Source organism: Anopheles coluzzii, chromosome 3 (assembly GCF_943734685.1).
Source record: "Anopheles coluzzii chromosome 3, AcolN3, whole genome shotgun sequence".
Taxonomy (NCBI): domain Eukaryota; kingdom Metazoa; phylum Arthropoda; class Insecta; order Diptera; family Culicidae; genus Anopheles; species Anopheles coluzzii.
The window spans coordinates 90,813,206-90,833,755 of NC_064671.1; the positions used below are offsets into that span (position 1 = coordinate 90,813,206).

The following is a 20,550-nucleotide window of genomic DNA, read 5'->3' on the forward strand; positions in this document are numbered from 1 at the left end:
ACCACCTTCACATTCGCACACACACACATGGTCAGTGTACGGGGCGCAGTAAACAAAATATTGGACCGCCATAGGTGTCGGATGATTTCGTCGGACCCCGTGTTCAAGGTCCACCGCCATGTTTTACAAATTCAAAGTTAATAATAAGATAGGCAAACGCTTACCCGGTAGCTTCGACAGGTCAGATTTGAATTGTACGCCGAGGTCGAGGTCTGTAAATGAGAAAAATAACAAATTATTAAGCCGGGGCCTCTTATCTTCAGGTATAGGTCCCCTTGGACAAAAGTCACCAGACCTCACACCGAAAGGCAACCAAAAACAGCAAAATGATTTACGATCCATTTCAGAATTATGATATAGCCATAATCCGCAATAAATTTCACCCAATGTTTTCTTTTAACGGGTTTCAAATCATCCTTCCTTCGACAACCCGCCGCAACTCACGCGGTGATGGGGAGATGGTGTCAATAATGCAGACCCGGCCAAGAAAGCAGGGCCACCGGAAGAAGACACCACACGACACGATCGACATTAATTGGCACATAAATTTGGCACCTGTTTGACGCAACCTGTTTCGGCCCGTTCTTGCGACTGCTCTGTCGTTCGTTCTTGGGACATCCGCTACGGTGGAATAATGCTGCGAAACGCCCGAAAAACTTAAGGACACAGATAGCAGCACCAACAACAGCAAACCGGTCCACATTGGCCACACAACTCCACGCGCAAATGTGCCGATTGCGGCCACTTTCAATCGTTTCAACTTGGACTTGTTTCATTATGCATGATAATGTTCAAAACGCGAGACGACGACCAGATCTGCAAAGCATATCTTTTTCCTCTCCCCAAGTGTGCTGGATTATGGGTTTGTTTTTCGGGGCCTTTTTTACCTTTTGACGGTTTTCCCATCATATCCTCTCCGTTCACTTTTCAAAAAATGCCATGACGGCCGTAACGGTCTGCTGTTTGCTTTCGCTTCTTTCTCCATCGTCCGCCGGGGTACATATAGACATATTTTCGCTGTCCGTAATTTATTCCTCACACACTAACTATTCTGCTGCTCCTTCTTCTTCTTCTTCTTCCGCAGATGGACATCAGCCAGCAGGAGTACGAGACGAAGTATGCAGAGTACTTGGAGCGTGTCAACCGTCGCCGTACCCTGGCCGGGACGACCGAGGACGGTTGGTACGAGCAGCGGCAGCTCTTCCGCTTTCCCGGTTCAGGTGAGTGAAGTTGGTTACTAAAGAAAGAGATATAGAAGAAAAACACATTCAAAACGGAGGACCATTATTTGGCTATCGCGAGGATTTACATCTTCTCGGAAAAGAAACAAATCGGAAAAAAGGAGTCAAGGTCAAAGGCGTGCTCCGAAACAAAACAGAAAGTCAAAGCCATACTTGAACCCGCGCACCTGATATAAAGCGCAATCGAACCCACGAGACCCATTGGACCAAACGGCACCGGGTTAGTCCGGATGACGTAAAAGTGAAACATTAATGGAAACATAAATTGTAGGATTTTCGGTTTCGTGTGCCGATGAGATGCGAAATGAGAGAGCAGGAAAGGAGAAGACTAGCGGAGGATGGGTGCACCCACAATTCTTGTGCAAGCATTAACCGTTATCGTGGTCATTAGTGTGAGGGAGCCGAGAAAGGATGGATTGGAATTCTAAGGCCGTTCGTTAAATTATGGAGTGATTAAAAGCCCCGAAAAGGAATTTGAATAATCCGCAACTTTTTAAAGGATCCGCTAGTTGGAGGTGCGATTAAAAACACCAATGCGATTAAAAACTTTTAATGAATTACAAAATTTGACTTAAATTGGACCAATTGGAGTGTTACTTACCGTGACCTATATATCTTTCCTACCCCCATATTCCAGATCACACACTGAACCATCGGAAACTGCGCCGCAAGCGTTCGCTGCACAACGACTACGATCTCGTCTACATCCGGTTCGATATACCGACGCGGAACGCCAGCACCGGCCAGATGACGGGCTTCCAGTCGCCCTCGCTCTACCACGACCCCCGTGGGCAGCACGGCGAGGAGGAGGAGGAGGAGGACGATGCCGCCGTCGTCGATAACCCTGCCAACGCGCTCGACCATTCGTCGCCGTCGTCATCGCACAGCATCCATCGGCCGGGGCATCGGCAGTCCCTGTCCGAGCTGCCGCCCATCTCGCCCGAGAACATCGAGGAGTCGTCGTTGAACATCATGCTAACCAGAAGACAAAACAGCGCACGCAGCACAAACGCGCACAGTAAACATCAACATCACTCGCAGCAGCAGCAGCAGCAGCAGCAGGCGCATCAGGTTCAACAGTCGGCACCATCGCCGCCCGCATCTCCCGCCCAGCTTCACCAGCATCAGCTGCAGGCTCACGGTCATCGGCGGAAGGGGCGGGTACGATTCAAGCAGCATCAGCAGCAACACCACCAGGCTTCCCAGCAGCAGCAACACCAGCTTCACCCTGGCCGCGCAACGGTGACGATACACGTGTACCAGCTGGTGGAGCCGTACGAGCGCCACTTCCTCACCTCCAAGACGGTGGCGGTGCAGGAGATCCCCCCGAACGGGAGCCGCTGGTATCAGCTACCACTGGAGGAGGCCGTCCGCACCTGGCTGGACGGGTCGCGCAAGAACCTGGGCCTGGAGCTGTACTGCGAGGGTTGTCACGCACAGGACGTCCACATCGTGCACGACTCTTCGCCCTACTTCCGCAGCTACGACGAGACCCCGGTGCTGAACGTGGTCGGCCGGCTGGTGCAGCGCGAAAAGCGCTCCAAGCTGCAGCGCTACCGGCCCCAGATGCGGGACTACCTGTCGCCACCGAAGACGACCGCGTGCACCGCGGGCAACAAGCGCTGCTGCCGGCATCCGCTGCTGGTCGACTTCCGCGACATCGAGGGGTTCGATTTTATCATCCAGCCGAAGATCTTCGATGCCGGGTTCTGTCGGGGCCGCTGCCCGACCAAGTTCAATCCGGCGACGCACCACGCGCTGCTGCAGAGCCTGCTGCACGAGCACATCAAGTACGACGTGCCGAAGCCGTGCTGCGCCCCGTCCAGCCTCGACCACATCGATGTGCTGCACGCCGATCCGAAGAATCCGCAGCGGCTCAAGGTGTCCACCTGGCACAATATGCGCGTGCTCGAGTGTGCCTGCTCGTGATGGGCTTGCCGGAACGGAGCGCGGCCAGTGGCATTTATATCTCCAACGTAAACGAAAGTATTATCGCAAACCGTGTGCACAAAGCGAGAAGGAAAGGCGCCTGGTTAGGGGAAGTGTGGATTTTTGGTTGTACATTTCCTCCCCCATTTCCCTTCCGCGTATCTCTAGGCTGCATAGGTTCTTCTGCTGCGACAAATAAAACGGGTTCCACAATGGATAACACTAGAACGGGAAAAGAGAAGGGAAACAGAGAGAGCGAGAGAGAGAGAGAGAGAGAGAGAGAGAGAGAGAGAGAAAGAGAGAGAGTTAATATATATTAGATTGTAGGTGTTTAGACGTTTAGAGAAAAAGGTGCAAAGCGTACAGATTTAGGGTCAGTCACCACTGGCAGAAGGACTACTGTTGTGCGCGCGTGTGTATGTTTTGCTCTGTGTGCTTTGATCAGCCTGGACGGAGCCAGAGGTGGCAGACGGCAGCGCCCAGTAGCAGCGCGGTGGCGCGTTTGACAACGATGCTGAGTGTTTTGAATTTTATTTATTTATTTATTCGTACGCGAACTGCATCCAAGCAATCGGACGGTACAAAACAATTCACTCGTTTGTAAATGTATATATTTACTGTATTGTACTACCGTATGTATTTAGGTCGGGTTTTTTTTGCTTTGCGACCTGGCAGTTTTTTTTTTATAGTATGTTCCCTTTTTGTTTTTTAGTGTCCTTTCATTTTGCATTAAGCGCTCGCTCTCTTTTTCGCGTGACATGTGTAGTTTCGATTGTTTTTTTTATTCTACTTCTCCCGTCTCTCTTTCTCTTCGTATATTTTCCCGCCAATTAGACAATACAATGAACAAAAGTGCATTTCATGGTAATTCATTTTAATAATTCATGTTTTTTTTCCTTTACGCGAATAGTATTACTTTCACACTTTTATCTTGTAAGCAAACTCTTCCCAATACAATCCCGCCGCGATTACAGGGGCGCAACAGAAACGATTAGAGGAGAGTTTTCACAGGGCAGACTCTAACGGAAAGCTAGCAGATGCTAATCCTACTTACCAAAGGTAGTAATTGTCCGGTTCAGGGATTTTTGTTTTGTTTTGTTTGTTGGCGCCCAATAAGTTGTACTCCGTTACCAGCGAGCAGTGCGAGTAAGCGCCTACCGCAACAAAACGCCGGCTAGAATTAAAAGCTTTAGAGGTACGTTTTAGGTTCCGCGCCATACAAACAGATCGACACAAATACAATACTTACACAGCTGTATATATATAAATGGTGTTAACGTCATCGTTCACTAACTAAGAGACTCGTTCCTACGCCCCCTTTCCCCTTTTGCAGAAGCTCTCGTGTCAGATAGTGTCCTATTTATTGAATCTTCATATACCCTGTGAGTGTGCATGACTCCCTGTACCGAGCGCACCATACCATGTTAGCGGATGCTTATCAAAAGAAGAGAGAGAGAGAAAAAGTAAATAAATCAATACAAAACAAATAAATAAAAATAATAAGTAAAAAAACACACGCACACAATCGAACGAACCGTACCCAAAAACCGAAACGAAATTTCCCCCTTTCGAACGATTCGAACGATCACGATTTAACGAAACGAAAGTAATAAAGTGCAGCCAGAGGAGTGCTTTTCACCCACCCACCCCGATGAATGTCAACGAAAACTGCAACCTACCAATTATGGGTGTCTATTGGCTTCTTTAAAAAACATTACTTTGAATGGTATGATTGGCAAATACTTGTTTAATAAATAAACGTGCAAAAGCTACTCTCTGGAGGTTGCGTTTTATGTTCATTTTTTTCGTTTACAGCACACTCCATCCGAAATTGAACACTTTTGAGATGATTAGTTGTTATACAATTCAGGTTCCATCACCGAAATGTAAAATCAGTTCAAACTGTTTCCTTACAACGGTCCAGCCACGTGCTTACGTTCGTATTTCAAACGTCACAGATACATGTAGCATTTTCACCGGGCAGCACGTCTGACATTTCTCGGAGAAAGCCGAAGTTTGACAGTTTGTATTGCGGTTTGATGACAACATATGTAAATAAATAAAAAAAAGTAAAAATTACACCCAGAAATTAGAAACACTTTAGAAAAGTGCTATTTTCTACCATTTTTACAACAGTAACGAGTTTCGTTGTCGTTTAGCTTTTAAACAAAATCATTGAAATGCCACTGTACGAAACCATGCTGCAAGAAAAACCGGCCATAGTGCTGGAAATTGGTACCGCTTTGACCAAGTAAGTGCCTTACCTCCGGGACACCCATTTTAGGGAAAACGTTTCCTACTTAGCATCTCCCATCCTTCCCGCTACAGATTGGGCTTCGCCGGAGAACCATACCCGCGCAGCATCATCCCATCGGAGGTGCTGGACCATCAGGCAAAGAATGCCGGCCTGACGGCACCGAACCGGCGGCTCTTCGACTACACCAACGAGGTCGAGCTGTACGACTGGTTGGTCGAGTTTCTCAAGACGATCTTCTTCAAGTACGTGCTCGTTAGCCCCAAAGACCGCAAGGTGGTGATAGTGGAATCCGTGCTCTGCCCGACCATCATCAAGGAAAAGCTGGCCCGCGCCCTATTCGTCCACTTTGACGTGTCGTCCGTGTTCTTCGTGCCGACGCATCTGGTCGTGCTGGCAACGCTCGCCGTCGAGACAGCGCTCGTCGTGGACATCGGCTACAAGGAAGCGATCGTGGTGCCGGTGTTCTGTGGCGTACAGGCGCTGTACGCTTGGGAAGCACAACCACTTGCCGCCGAGAGCGTGCACAACGAAATCCGGCGTCAGTTGATCGAGAGCGGGGTGGACGAAGGTCTGCTCACCGAAAGCACGGTGGAGGACATCAAGATACGCACGTGCTTCGTCACGACGGCCGAACGGGCGGCCAAGTATCGTGCGGACGGTGGTGCATCGCTGCAGCCCTGCCCCGACGTTGACTATCCGGCAAAGGGTGAGGCGATCATTAAAGTTACCGGACGGTTGCGCGAAACCGCCTACGAGGTCATGTTCCCGGAGGATAACGATCGGCTCGGGCTGCCGTACATCGTGCTGAACGCGATTCTCAAGTGCCCCCGGGACATGCGGGTACCGCTGGCCAGCAATCTCGTCCTGATCGGGGGTAGCACGATGGTGCAGGGATTGACCGCCCGGCTCAAGTCGGAACTGTTGGCCCTGCTGCAAACCGACCTGTACAGGGAGCGGCTGTTTGTGCAGGCATTCAAGTTTCATAAGGCACCGGCGGAACCGAACTTTACCGCCTGGCTCGGTGGATCGATCTACGGTGCGACCGATCTGGTGCTGACGAAATCGATCACCCGGGAAGCGTACAGCAAGAATCAAACCATTCCCGACTTTACCAACTATGAGGAGACGCGCGGCGTGCCGATGCGGGGCTGACGGCAGAAGGGCAAGGGCCAGCGTGGGGGAACGGTAGCGATTAAGTGATAAATATTATTTATATACTCTACTCTAATTACTTGTACTGCTGATGCTGATGAGAAAACTCTAATCCCCGGGAGTACCCCGTCTTGTTAGCATTTTCTAAAGCAAAGTAAAGAAATATAATTCATCTTAATGAAATAAAAAAAAGTTACTTACACCAATACAAACGATGCCAATTTTGATTCTGGTTGTGTGGATTTTGAAAACTGTTTAATCTCAAGCTGATAAGCGATCATGCCAAAACAGCCGGCGCATTTTCCTATTGGATTACATTCTAACTGGATTCGCTCGGAAGAGGAAAGACGATGACAGCATTTTGTTTTTGTTCGAAAACAGGTCATTTGCTAGGGGGAAAGAAATATCGATTAGCACTAATTATTAATCCGCGGCTATACTAAACTAATTTCTATCTATTTTCCTCCTCGTTCTGTGTAATGCGGCACTATTATTTACGCCAGGATTTACCTTGCAAAATCTATTCTTTCTGTAGAGGGAGCATACGAATACACCTGTAATGTATGGCACAAACACTACAATATCGCCTACTTATGCAAGTTTCATAGATGATTCTTCTCCTAACTGCATGATCCTATCATTTATGTAAGCAATGCAAAAAAAGAAACATTTTAAAATGTATTGCTTAAAATTCCGTGTTATCTTCTTCCTCCCGTTCTTCCTCACCCTTCAATCAACATCAGCTGAGAGCGGCAGCGACACATTCCATTGCGCATCTCCCACCGGAAGAACATCAGCAAAAAGCACACCCTTTTCTCCTTCCTCCCCCTGCAGCTAGTAACAATGTTTATCACCTTCCCTGCCGCAGATTACATAAAGTTAGCCCACGGGACGAAGAATATTATGCTGCCAAAATAGCGCACAGATTTTGTTTGTCTGCCTTATTTCTCCCTCCCTCCCTCCGGCTTCTATTAATATCGTACTGGTGATGGTGACGGTCGAGCGGGCGGATGACAGCCAACGCGCGTGGATGTGCCACTTGTGCAATACACCATTTTCCCGTTTGTTCGACGAAATGGATGCAAATTCCCGTCAAATGCCTACTGTGATCGGAACATTGCCCTACAATCATTGCAGCAAAGCGCACACTGTTCGGATGCATTTTGTGCGTAGCAATGTTCTTGGTCCCCCTTTTTCCTTCCCACCCCATTCCCAATCAATACAAGGAAAGTACTGAGACGACAAACTCTGTTATCGATTACGTGTATTTTCGAGCGAATTTAAATCAACAAATACACACTACATTTACCCCACACTCTTGTACCAACAAAAAACCGAACCTTAAGAGTCGTGTTCTTTGCTCTCTCTCTCTTTCGTTCGTCGTTCATAGATTAGGATGTTCTTCGATTCGATTGGCTGCTTTTTTTCTAACAACGATTATGACCGAATGTGGTGACCCGCTGCAAAATCCGCTGCGATGGATGGTAGTGTTTGGGAGGAGGTGCATTGCCGGATTTCACGCTGGTCAGCTCATTCCACACACACACACTGATTTGTCTTGAAAGGCAGTCGTTACGCGCGCACGTTAGAATCGCAGCTCGAGTTGTTTCGTAAGAGATGGTGGTGTGTGTTGGTGGTGACGGGATTGAGTTGTTTTAAATCGACTTTCGTGCTCCACGATTTCTGATGGTTTTCTCTTCGCTGGTCAAAACGCATTCTCTTCTCTAAGTAAAATCTAACGGCCAGTTTTGGAACCGCTTTTTTGCTTTGACGAATGGCAGCAGTACAGGTTGGTGGTGGTGGTGGTGGTGGTGTTGGTTAGCTGCGCACCGTTCGAAATTCGATAATGGCAGCAGGCGTTTGCTGTGAAGAGGGCTCAGCCACCTTAGGCAGCCTCCTTGGCCAGACGCTCCGCCTTCTCGACGACCTCCTCGATCGGGCCGACCATGTAGAAGGCCACCTCCGGCAGATGGTCGAGCTCACCGTTCAGGATCTTGGTGAAGCCCTTGATGGTTTCCTCCAGCGGCACCAGCTTGCCGGCGTGGCCGGTGAACACCTCGGCGACCTGGAACGGCTGCGACAGGAAGCGCTGGATCTTGCGGGCGCGGGCGACCGTCAGCTTGTCCTCCTCGGACAGCTCATCCATACCCAGGATGGCGATGATGTCCTGGAGCGACTTGTAGTCCTGCAGGATCTTCTGCACGCCACGGGCGATGTTGTAGTGCTCGGCGCCGATGATGTTCGGGTCCATGATACGCGAGGTCGAATCGAGCGGATCGACCGCCGGGTAGATGCCCAGCTCGGCGATGGCACGCGACAGCACGGTGGTGGCGTCCAAGTGAGCGAAGGTGGTGGCCGGAGCCGGATCGGTCAGATCGTCAGCGGGCACGTAGATGGCCTGCACCGACGTGATCGAGCCCTTCTTCGTGGTGGTGATGCGCTCCTGCATGCTACCCATGTCCGTGGCCAGGGTCGGCTGGTAACCGACGGCGGACGGGATACGACCCAGCAGGGCGGACACCTCCGAACCGGCCTGGGTGAAGCGGAAGATGTTGTCGATGAACAGCAGCACATCCTGACCCTCCTGGTCGCGGAAGTACTCGGCCACGGTCAGGCCGGTCAGCGCGACACGGGCACGGGCGCCCGGCGGCTCGTTCATCTGGCCGTACACCAGCGCGACCTTGGACGACTTGTCCTTCAGCGAGATGACACCACCCTCAATCATCTCGTTGTACAGATCGTTACCCTCGCGGGTGCGCTCGCCGACGCCGGCAAACACGGAGTAGCCACCGTGCGCCTTGGCGACGTTGTTGATCAGCTCCATGATGAGTACGGTCTTGCCGACGCCGGCACCACCGAACAGGCCGATCTTGCCGCCCTTCGCGTACGGGGCCAGCAGGTCCACCACCTTGATGCCCGTCACCAGGATCTCCTGCTCGACGCTCATCTCGATGAACTCGGGCGCCTCGGCGTGGATCGGCGCCGACAGGTTCGTGTCGATCGGGCCGCGCTCATCGATCGGCTCGCCGATCACGTTAATGATGCGACCGAGCGTCTCCGCCCCGACCGGGATACGGATGGGCGAACCGGTGTCCAGCACGCGCTGGCCACGCACCAGACCCTCCGTACCGTCCATGGCGATGGTGCGCACCGTGTTCTCACCCAGATGTTGCGCAACCTCCAGCACCAGCCGGGCGCTGCGGCCCTGCACCTCCAGCGCGTTCAGAATCGGGGGCAGCTGCTCGTCGAACTGCACGTCCACGACGGCACCGATGACGGCCACTACCTTACCCTGCGCTCCGGCCGCGGCATTCACCGCCGCCTTTGCCGCGTACGACCGGGCCAAGATCGGCCTGGTCGCCGCGGACATGAGCGTTTTCATCGAGGAAAACATCTCTTTTCTCGAATGTCACACCCTTTCGCCCGGATTTATGGTGTTTTTTCGGTTTCGCTGGTACGAACGGGGCCGTCTGGAATGGGGGGGAGAGACAAAAAAGCCGGTGAAAATTAGCACTCGCACACTGCACACACACTGGTTATCTAACAAGATGGTGGCCGGGATGAAAAAGTGAGAAGGTGGTTATGTAAAACCTAACCTGCCTTTTGCGGTGGACGACGACGTACCTACTCGGGGAAAATGAAAAGAGAGAATAAATGGAAAGAACTGGATTCGACCCCGGCGCACTATAAACGTCACACACGAAGCCGCCCCGAACGGGACCCGAGCCCGGCACGAAGCTTGAGTGACGTTTCGAATGTCAAAAGTCGAATGTTCGAACTTCGAACAGCTGCAATTTGCGGTTGGTTTACGGAATGTTTTGTGTATTTTTTGGAAAAATTGCACAGAGTTCTTGTTTAAACAGCAATACAAGTGATATTTGAAGTATTTTGAGACCTTTCTTCAATTATTTGGTCCATTTCATGTTCATACAAAACATAAATTTAGCGAGTAGATTCCTTTATCAAGCAGCAGAATTTCTTCAAAATGCTTTATTATTTAATTGGATAAAATTTAACCTATTTTAACAAGATTATAACCAAATCACCGACCAAATTTAGAAATTTTCGTCTTCTAGCTACGCTTCGATTGTTTCAAACATTCAACGAAGCAGTAAAAACATTTTCCCAAACGTCATCGGAGAGGGTTAAAAAAACTCCACCTAGAAATCGAACGAACGTAAACAAACGCGGCAATTTTACCGCAAAGAGCACGAACAATATTTATCTTTCTCGCACGTAACTACCGAATATATCCGTGATTGGCTGGCAGAGTTATCAAAACTAAAATGCTACTGAACCGGTTATCCCGCATCGTTCAGGTGGGGAGTAAGCTTACCACCTCGCTGCAATGCAACCGGCTTCGAACGAGCCCACCGATCAGGAGGAGCCTCTGCCAGGCGGCCCATCCCAACGGTGCACTGTTTCAAATATCGGACGACAAAATACAGAAGTACCTCGAACGGCTGCGCCTGGAGTACTACGCGCTAAAGGTGCAGGAGCAGCGCACCCGAAAGGACATCCAGCGCATGCTGCTGCTCTCGAACGTGGTGGAGATGTACGAGCAGCGCAAGATAATCGTGGACAATCTCAGCTCGCTCAAGGAGCTGAAGGACGACAAGGACGACGAGATGGTGCAGCTGCTGAAGGAGGAGCGGGAAGCGTACGGTAGCATCCTGTTCCGGCTGGACAGCGAAATTCTGAACGGCATTCTGTCGATGGACGACGAGGAAGACTACGGTTCGCTCATTATGGAGGTGACGGCCGGTGTCGGTGGCCAGGAAGCGATGCTGTTCGCGCGCGAACTGTTCGACATGTACTGTGGGTACGTGGAGTACAAAGGGTGGGAAGTGGAGATGCTGCAGACGGAGGATACGGACATTGGCGGGACGAGACACGCGACAACAGTCATCAGCGGACCGGATGCGTACCGCTACCTGAAGCACGAGGGAGGCGTCCATCGGGTGCAGCGCATCCCGGCGACGGAGAAATCTGGCCGCATACACACCAGCACCGTCACGGTGTCTATCATTCCCCGGCCGGACGATTTTCAGGTCGAGCTGAAGGAGAAGGATCTAAAGATCGAAACGAAGCGCGCAAGCGGAGCTGGGGGACAGCACGTGAACACAACGGACAGTGCGGTCCGGATCGTACATCTGCCCACCGGCATTGCCGTCGAGTGCCAAACGGAACGATCGCAGCAGAAGAACCGCGAAATAGCGAAACAGAAACTGACCGCCAAGTTGATGCAGATCGAGCTCGAGGCACGGTTTAGCAGTACGCAAGCGCTCAAGAAATCGCAGGTCGGCCAGAGTCTGCGCAACGAGAAGATTCGCACGTACAACTTCAATCAGGATCGTATTACGGACCACCGGATAGAGGGAGGCACTGCGCACAACCTGAAGGGCTTTCTGGAGGGTGGCGAACAGTTGGACGACATGATCGAGAAGCTGCGACGCTCCCAGCGCCGGAAGCAGCTGATGGACATCATCAACCGGGAGTGTGAACAATGAAACTGTATTCCATTCCCTTCCTTAATCGCCTAGTCGCACGTTGTGAAGTAGAAAACACTCGTTACACTCAAACGGTGAAGTTTTTTTCGTTGCACATTCGAAATTTGGTTTATTTGTGAACATTTCCCCAACCACCGGCCTGTCCGAGGTAAGTGACGTGCTCGCGCACTGTCTGGTCGATGACGTTCTGCACCTCCCGGCAGCCTTTCAGTGCCGTCTCGAGCACCTTCGGCAGATGGTCCAGATGGAATCGTTGCGACATTTCCATGAAAGCAATCTTCCCGCTGCTCGGTAGCGAGGCGACCGTAAGCGTCGGCCCACCGCTCGTTTCCTCCAGATGGGACACATCCATCAGCGGTACGTTCCCGTTCGCAAGCGACGCGGTGCACGCACACACGTACTCCTTCAAACAGATGCCCGCATCGATGAGGGCCAGGGTGGCCGCATTGACCGACGCGCAGTAGTTACCACCGTCTGCCTGCAGCACCTCGATGTACACATCGATCTGTGACCGGGGGTAAAGCTCCATCTTGATCGAGGCACTGAGCGCCTGCTTCAGGTGGATCGTCATTTCCTGCGATTTGCGATCGCCGCGCGGTCGCTTCTTCCGTTCGCCCGTCGAAAACGTGGCCATGCTGTACTGGCAGTTGACGATCGCCTCGTCAAAGTTGCTCCGCTTCGAGGATGCTTGATGTGGTCCGTAGACGGCCGCCAGCACCTTGGTGTTGCCCTGCTCGACGTAAGCGCTACCGTCCGGTTGGCTGAAGACACCCATTTTGCAGTGTATCTGGCGCAGTTCGTTCGCTCGCCGGCCATCCAACCGAAGGCCCTGGTCCGAGAGTAGCTCCATTGTGTGCGGGGAAGGCTAAAATTGTAATAAGAGCAGCGGAAAAGCGAGATGCTGCCGGCGTGTTTACCCGTGGCGGTTGCGAGTTTATTTATTTACACTGTTTTGACAGTTCGCGTGTTGCCGCGTGCTTGTGTGGTGAGCACAGTAGGCTATGGTGGCTCAGTTTAGGTCATAATTTTTAAATTTCAAATTTACAGCACTTTTTCATGCTGAATGTGCTGAATGCACACGTGCACACGTCGTTATCAATTTCAAATTTTGTAACGGAAAGTATGTCGATTTAAAGCACAGTTAATTAATGTAATGCCAGTAGAAACTGATTTGCCTAATGAAGTGATAACAAACAGAAGAATGCTCTTAGCGTACTTTACTTGACGCTAAGAAAATGACTATAATTATAAAGGCTTTATCTAAATGCTTTATTAGCTTTATCAATTCTTTACATCGATCTTCCAGAAGAATGTAGGACACAAAACAACGTTCGGAACTGTCGGTCAACCCATTAAACCGTACAAAAACCAGCCAATTAGTACATCGTGTTTATTAGTAGGTAAGAGCAAGTGTTTATTTATTACATTCCTACATTACATTACTTTCACATGCTATCTGTTCTTTCATTTCGTAAGCCAAAAGTATCAAATTTGGAATATTTTTTTCTAAATTTTTCTGATTTATTCTTCACACGTATCGGGTGTAAGAATGTCTGTATCTGTTTTTCGGTCACTATGTTTCCTTTCCATCCACGGTTCGAGAAGCACAAGTAGGATTAAAGGGGATATGGGGAACAGCTCTTACTGCGGAAAGAGCGGAGGGCGGAAATAAATAATTTTAAATTTACATCTTCGTTTACATCGCATCTCGCAGTCGCCGTTACGTGGAAGGAAACCTCTGACCATCTCAGTTTCGTACCATTGTGCCAACCATACCAGCACAACCGTTGGCCGATCACAATTAGTTGTTGCGTGCTCGCAGCACGTTCGACCGTGGGCTGAACACACCGATCTGGGCCGGCGAGCGGTTCTCCTTGCCGGGGAACGGTGACACGATCAGCTGCTTCTTCGGCGTCTTCGGGCTGGCCGTTGCCGACAGGTACTTGATCGAACCGTTCAGCTTCTGGGGCGAATCGAAGGTGGACAGCTGCTGTTGAAGGTTCTGGATGGTGTTTTCCTGCTTCTTGTTCAGCTCTTGCAGTTTGGCAATTTTCTGTAATGAAAGGGGAGAGGAAAAAGAGGACCTTTAGTATAAGTTTCTCATCCTGGTTAAGATAAAACGTACCGCTTTGAGCTGTTGCTGATCCTTATTGCATTCCAGGTTCTTCATCTTCTGGCGATTGTTCTGATTTTCCAGCAGCTCCGTGTACTTGTCCGAGGTCTCTTTGGCAAACTCTTCCACAATGCGTAGCTTCTCTTCCGTTTCCTTTAGCTTTAAAATGTGAGAGAAAGCAGTTTAAATACAAAGTTCCATTTTCGGGCTACAAAACACCTTACCTTTTCGATGATTTCTGATCCATTCTGATCACCGCCTGCACTCTCGATCATCTCGTGGATCGTACCAAGCGGTTGCTTCTCCGACATTCCACCCTGGTGCTGTTGCTGCTGCTGTTCCTGCTGCTCCAGCTGGTTGATGATGTTTTCGATCAAAAAGTTCGGCACCAACCGTTCATCATCGTCAACTGCCTCCTGCTCCTCCTGCTCCACCGGGCCTCCAGCACCGAGCCGACTCTCCGCCTGGTTGTACTTCTCGAACTGTTCGCACTTAAACCGGAACGTCATGTTTTCCAGCTTGATGTTTTTGTTCTCGTTCTCCAGCTCGAAGATCTTCTTGTCCTTCGTGTCCAGCTCGATGCGGGCCAGCTCGATGCCGTTCGCAAACTCGTCCAGCAGCGCCTTCAGATCCTGGATGTACGCTTCCCGCGCATCGTACTTCTTCTTCAGCTCCTCGTACATCTCCAGATAGCGGCCCATGCTTTCCTCCATCCGCTCGCTGAACAGCTTGCCGATCTGCGACACCGTCAGTATCGCTTCCTCCTCCGAGCTCATCAGCTTCTCGAACACCTCGTTCTTGTCGCGCATCTCCTTCTCGAGCGCGGTGGAAGACGTCCGGAGCGCTCCCAGCACACGCTGATACTCGACCAGCTCCTCCCGCAGCTTGCCATTGGCCGTCTCCGTCTCCGCCTTGCTGCGCAGCACCTGCTCCAGCTCCGCCTTCAGCAGCTCCACATCGCCGTCCGACTTTTTCAACCGCTCCATCAGGATGTTCACCGTCGAGCGGGTGTTGTTCAGCGTCAGCTGGTAGTTGTACTTCTCCGTCTTGAGCCGCGAACACTCCAGGGCCAGATCGCGCGCCTCCGTCTCGAGCTCGTCGCGCGACTTTGCGCCCGGCTCGAGCTCCACCTTCAGCCGGCGCTCCAGCTCCGCCAGCCGGTTCTCGTTCTCCTTGATCACCTCGTTCGAGGCCTCCCAGAGGGTGCGCAGGTCGCGCTTCTCGAACTCACACTGCATGATCTCCGTTTCCGCAATCTTCTGACACTTGTCCAGCTCCTTCTGCCAGTGCAGCTTCTCGGCGGCCAGCGCCGCCGAGATCGAGCTCTGGATCGACAGCTCCAGCGCCTTCACGCGCTCCTCGTTCTGGATGTCCGCGATGCGGATCTTCTCCTCTGCCTGCTCGCCGATCCGCTCCAGCTCGCGCTGATGCTCCTGCTCCAGCCGCTTCACCCGGTCGGAGTGCTCCTTCACCAGCTTCGACTTTTCCAGCACAAAGATCGACTCGCACTCCTTGATCTTCATCTCGTTCAGCTCGGTCATGGTGGCGACCTGCGCCTCGTGCTTCTTGCACAGCGCCGTCAGCTCCTGGTTGAACTCGTTCCGGATGTCGCTGCGCAGATCGTCCATCTCGAACTGGCGCTCGTTCAGCTCCTCCTGCATGCCCGCCACGATCGCGACCTGCTCCGCCACCTTCGTCAGCAGCCGGGCGTTCTCCTGCCGCAGCTGATCGATCTCGCGGATCGTGTTGCGGCCCTCCTCCACGTACCGCACCATATCCTCCTCGGCCTGTGCCTTCAGATAGCGCACCTGCTCCTTCAGATCCCGTCCCTCGATCACCAGCTCATTCAACCCATCCTCCATCAGCTTAATTTCGTCCGTCTTGCGCTGCAGCTCCACATCGTGCGCCTCGAGGATCTCGCGCAGCGCCACCAGCTCCTCGTTCAGGAAGTGGTTCTCGCCCTCGATCACCTCGTAATCGTTCTGCAGCATCCGGTGCACCACCAGCAGCTCCTCGTACCGGATTTCCAGCTCCGTCTTGGAGTCGTGCATGTCGCACAGCTGCCGCTCGTAGCTCCGATGCAGCTCGCGGATCTCTCCCTCGTACTCCTTCACCTTCTCCAGACAGCCCTCCGCAATGTGCTGCAGCAGTTCGTCCGCCTTCGTAATGCTCGTAAGCTCACGCTCCAGCAGCATGATCTGGTTGTCCTTTTCCGCGATCAAACTCATCCGATCGAGCTCGGCCCGCTGATGCTCCGCCCGCAGCTCTTGCATCTTCGCCTGCAGCTGCTCATTTTCTTCGCGCGCTTTGGCGAGCGCCTCCTTGTTAACGTCGATCTTGTTGTAGAGCTGCACGATCGGTGGGACTTTGCTGGCGGCAGGCACTTCCGGTGCCTTTTCCGAGCTGCCACACTCCGCGAGACGGCTCAGCTTTTCCTCCTTGGCGGAGGACTTCTTCGGCGTCAGGTCGGAGATGTGCTTGAACTTTAGGCGACGGGGCAGCGAGGGCGTCCGGAACAGGCTGAGGGCGCTTTTGGTCGTCTTGATCGACTCCGCGTCCATGCTGCCACCGATCTTGATTTTGTCCTCCTTCTTTGACTTCTTCGGGAGCTCCTTCTCTTTCGGTTCAGCGAACGCTGAAGGAGACGAAACGGCTGGTTGGGAGAAGGAGGAAAGAAAGTGGACAAAAACGGTTAAAAACTATGGATCATAAATAATGCTAAATTCAAGGAACGACATTCCTTGTGTAGCATTTCGTCAACGTTCAAACCAATTGATGTCCCGCTGGGCCTGTCTTACAAAAGGCAGACGGCAAACTGTGCCTCTACTTGGGTGTCCCCCAACACTTATTCTTAAGACCGTTAAGCAGCAAGGCTCGTGCGCAGTCGAGAACTGTCTTATCTACCCCCTCCCTCGGTCTGTTTGGACAGATGGCTTTAGGTCACGCACCAGTAAGCATTACTGGTGGCACATCTTTCGACACTTGGTGGACAGTCGGTTGGTTCGGGATCTAACCCAGTCTTACAATGAGCAGCTTGCAGCTTTTGCCATAATGTCCGCTCACACTTCCTGGCCATTGTTGGTGCGTAGAATGAAAGAGAATTCGTCACTCACGGACAAACAAAAAAAGCTATCAAAACTCACATGAAAACAATCTGGTGTTGGAAGAGATGTACATTCTCAGGGGAGGAAAAAAAATAGTTATTGTATATGAAAAAAATTGAACGACCCAAAGTGTAGTGTGACACTCTGCCTTTTTCTGAGTAGAAAGCCAGAAATGATTAATTAAAAACTCATACAAAAACGATACAAAACTCAAAGAAGGAACTCTTTTTTTTCTTGTCTCCACCAACACACCACACCGCGTTCCACTCGCAACTTCATTAATCATACGCATCAGAGCACGTGAACCGTGGCGTGATGCGGTTCGTCACACGCAGCGGCAAAGAAAAGGTGTGTGCGCGCGCGCCTTCCACCTTTGAACTTGTTCCTTGTTCTTCCCGATGGAAGGTCTTAGCGTAACCCCAAAAAAAAAAAGAGAGAATGAACCAACAAACAGTTGGAAAAGGTGTGCAGCGCTTGTTCAAACTGGGGGGAAAAAGGGATCGCACACCCATTCCGGAAATGGTGCGGCCCTCGAGGCATCTAATTGCTGCGCGCTGGGCTCGTAATTACTGGCGCGCACGTGGTTGCTACGATCGTTCCTTGTAACGGTCGGATCGGTGTTATTTCGTTGGGGGGAATGATTTTAACATTCTTTAGAAAAAAAAAGATAAAGTAGTAAAGATACATAGATAAGAGTTGCTGTCGTGTGGGCGCAGTAAAGGAAAGTCGCGTGCATAGCGACATACGCGCGCGTGCGCGAACGACACACGCCGTTGAGTTGAATTTGAATTTTAACGCACCTGCGTCCGTTGCCTGACACGCTAACTAAGGCATAGCCTACTGCTGTAGGGTAGTATGTGCAGTTAAGCTCAACCTTATTCTTCCTTATTCTTGTTGTAACATTCTCCAGTCAAGATGAATCGAACAGAAATCAATTATCGTTCATCCTCAAAACATTCCTCCATAGCGCTCCCCCCGTCCGCTCGAGTCGAGTTTGCGCGGGAAATTACATTCAAACACTTTCTCACGCTGCACATCCATCTAGCAGCTCTTCAGCTTGCAATCCGGTCCCTTCGCTTTGTCCGTTCAAAATCGCCCCTATGAACCAGCATGCATACGCAATCAAGCAGTGCGCACAATACTTGATGACGGGTAAAAATCGCTTTTCCCCCTCTGTGCGCGCGCGTGTGTGTGTGTGTGTTGTCGCCCGTAAAAAGGACGTTTCGTTTGCGAGGGGCAAACATCAGCCGTTCGTTACCAAGGGGACGCGCGTTTTCTCACGCAATATATCCGGCCCTGCGCGTAACGCACACACAGTGTTGCGCGCAGGAAGCTTGGAAGAATGCGCAGTGGCAACAAGCAACAATCACGCGAAAAGGGAGCGGGACTTGCAGAATGTGCATTATAGACCGTTGTGACGAAGACGTTTCGTTGGGAAAGGAATATTTAATGGGATTGTTTTCCTCGTTCAATTCAATTCGAACCTGAACGATCAGAAAGGCTGTATGGGGAAAAGGAATTAAGCTCAAAACGGACACTTACCTGGCACATCGTTGAATCTCTTCAGCTTCGCCTTCGAGAACGACATCTTCAACATTTATATAGTGTTTTGGGGGGTAACGGGTGCGGGGGAGGCGATAATACAAAACAAAAACAACGAAAAAAACACAAGAACGTGCTCAAAACGAAAAAAGTTTGAAACAAACACAAAAACGAAACGAAAATCGCTCAACTTTTGCTCGCCCTTCCCGGGACTCGTCCTCGGCAAACAGGTAAACTTAATGAAAATAACCAAACTTAACAGAAGGCTGTTAAACCGCTTGTTTTGTTCATAATCGGGATGGTGGTGACGGGGTGGTGCCGGTTCTTTTTTCAACTTTCTATTGCCGTTTTGTGTGTTCTTGTCTGCTTTTGCGGATCATTGGTACTTGCTGGTTCGTTGTAGTGGACATAGACACACACTCTCTATCCGTGTTGAGCAATATTTAGTTACGGGATAGCTATAAATTCACTTTCAGTTCACACTTTCCTAAATCACATGCTTTCTGAATCGTTCTTTAACTCGGTATATCCCTTTCCGTTTCATAAAACAATCTCAAACACACACACTAATCCTCGCTAAACTAAACTAGGCCGAAAGAAAAATCAAGTTGCAAGTGAAACTTTGCCTAACCGACGCTCTAGCGATGCGCTCCTGACTGTGGTTCCGTTACGAATAAAATGCACACTGCCCGTTCAACGCCGATCAAACGGCAACCTCGAGCGAGGGAACACTCACACAACGATACCCGGTTTGCCCGGTATATAGCGCTATTGCGGGTCCAGGCACAGCAAACAGGGGGTTGCACGCATGAAGAGCTAAAGCGGCAAGCAGGTAGGCAGCAAGAAGGAAAAGAAAGGGCACGATATCGACGTCAGGACATCTTTTTCTTGGCGCGTGTCGTAAAGGAACTAAGCGGATAAGGAACGGTGGGGTAATATCATTATGTACCAAGGTGTATGGTCCTTGGTTGGCGGGCTTTTTAAAGGGGGTTGGTTTTGGTCGTTTTGCGACTGAGAAGATCGTAGCGAGGCCGGTAGCAGGGACCGTGTGCCAACCGTTTTATGGCTCCTGTAGGTGACGGTTAGGTTTGTGTAAATCAATGATTATAATGTTGGGGTTCGGGTTGCGCTTTAAGAAATCCGTCTGCAGCTGGATCCTAAAAAGGGGAAGAAATAGATCAATGAGGATGCATTAATAAGGCAATAAATGGTGCAAAATAAGAAGATGATTTAGCTTAAAACTAATAAAATTCATCAAATACGTAGAGATGGTTCTTATCAATAGAAATTAGAAATTAGTATGATTCAAAAATAAAGTACAAATAAATTCAATTTAAAGTAGAATAATTGAAATTGATTGCCACAACCTTCGCCCGAATCAATCATCCCACAAACAGGGGAAAAGATCTCGCCAAAAAAAGGGGCCACGATGTTCGACGTGTGCACAAAAACCTTATTGTCGTAACATAAATCATTCAAAACGCTTTCCATTGAAAAGCGTCTTTTATCGTCGCAATCGCTTCAATGCTGCAATTGCAACGCACCGGGACGTACTTTCCAAGATGCCAGTCAACAACAGCTGCCCCTGGGTACCCTTGGCTTTTTGGAGGGAAACTCCTATTTGCTTCGACATGTTTCCCCTGTCCCCCGGGGTGTGTGCTCTTCAAAGACGGCAGGAAGCAAACCGCACACAAACGTTCGT

General features: G+C 50.6%; 6 protein-coding genes and 1 long non-coding RNA gene across 9 annotated transcripts in view; 3 read left to right on the forward strand and 4 right to left on the reverse strand.

Annotated features, from left to right (window-relative positions):
* LOC120959597 (bone morphogenetic protein 6) overlaps nucleotides 1-4,942 on the forward strand; it is a 36,107-nt gene extending 31,165 nt beyond the window's left edge. The window contains exons 3-4 of the mRNA XM_049610605.1: nucleotides 1,085-1,220; nucleotides 1,879-4,942. Of these exons, the coding sequence (XP_049466562.1) occupies nucleotides 1,085-1,220; nucleotides 1,879-3,170 (1,428 nt within the window). The 3' untranslated portion in view covers nucleotides 3,171-4,942. The remainder of the gene's footprint in view (nucleotides 1-1,084; nucleotides 1,221-1,878) is intronic.
* LOC125907551 (uncharacterized) lies at nucleotides 3,866-7,168 on the reverse strand. The gene is made up of 3 exons (XR_007452769.1): nucleotides 7,090-7,168; nucleotides 6,781-6,968; nucleotides 3,866-4,604 (listed from the first exon to the last, which is right to left on the reverse strand). It is a non-coding gene; the product is annotated as an uncharacterized LOC125907551 (long non-coding RNA).
* LOC120959596 (actin-related protein 10) lies at nucleotides 5,212-6,712 on the forward strand. Its single transcript, XM_040383090.2, has 2 exons — nucleotides 5,212-5,421; nucleotides 5,499-6,712. The coding sequence occupies exons 1-2, from the start codon at nucleotides 5,351-5,353 to the stop codon at nucleotides 6,577-6,579; spliced, it is 1,152 nt and encodes a 383-aa protein (XP_040239024.2). The 5' UTR covers nucleotides 5,212-5,350; the 3' UTR covers nucleotides 6,580-6,712.
* Nucleotides 7,169-7,810: 642 nt separating the features above from the next.
* On the reverse strand, nucleotides 7,811-10,281 carry LOC120959599 (ATP synthase subunit beta, mitochondrial). Of its 3 annotated transcripts, none has more exons than XM_040383095.2 (2): nucleotides 10,180-10,281; nucleotides 7,811-10,049 (listed from the first exon to the last, which is right to left on the reverse strand). In XM_040383095.2, exon 2 carries the CDS (start codon nucleotides 9,971-9,973, stop codon nucleotides 8,465-8,467), a length of 1,509 nt encoding a protein of 502 aa, XP_040239029.1. In that variant the 5' UTR covers nucleotides 9,974-10,049; nucleotides 10,180-10,281; the 3' UTR covers nucleotides 7,811-8,464. The 3 variants fall into 3 exon arrangements, with proteins under 3 accessions (XP_040239029.1, XP_040239028.1, XP_040239030.1); XM_040383094.2 differs by having other exon boundaries at nucleotides 10,176-10,281; XM_040383096.2 differs by having other exon boundaries at nucleotides 10,204-10,267.
* Nucleotides 10,282-10,712: 431 nt separating this feature from the next.
* Nucleotides 10,713-12,161, forward strand: LOC120959600 (peptide chain release factor 1-like, mitochondrial). The gene has a single exon (XM_040383097.2). The coding sequence runs from the start codon at nucleotides 10,866-10,868 to the stop codon at nucleotides 12,087-12,089; it is 1,224 nt and encodes a 407-aa protein (XP_040239031.2). The 5' UTR covers nucleotides 10,713-10,865; the 3' UTR covers nucleotides 12,090-12,161.
* A 3-nt stretch (nucleotides 12,162-12,164) lies between these two features.
* On the reverse strand, nucleotides 12,165-13,038 carry LOC120959601 (exosome complex component RRP41). Its single transcript, XM_040383098.2, has one exon. The coding sequence runs from the start codon at nucleotides 12,937-12,939 to the stop codon at nucleotides 12,199-12,201; it is 741 nt and encodes a 246-aa protein (XP_040239032.1). The 5' UTR covers nucleotides 12,940-13,038; the 3' UTR covers nucleotides 12,165-12,198.
* A 424-nt stretch (nucleotides 13,039-13,462) lies between these two features.
* Nucleotides 13,463-20,002, reverse strand: LOC120959598 (interaptin). Its single transcript, XM_040383093.2, has 4 exons — nucleotides 18,849-20,002; nucleotides 14,427-16,855; nucleotides 14,215-14,361; nucleotides 13,463-14,142 (listed from the first exon to the last, which is right to left on the reverse strand). The coding sequence occupies exons 1-4, from the start codon at nucleotides 18,901-18,903 to the stop codon at nucleotides 13,891-13,893; spliced, it is 2,883 nt and encodes a 960-aa protein (XP_040239027.2). The 5' UTR covers nucleotides 18,904-20,002; the 3' UTR covers nucleotides 13,463-13,890.
* Between the last annotated feature and the right edge of the window lie 548 nt (nucleotides 20,003-20,550).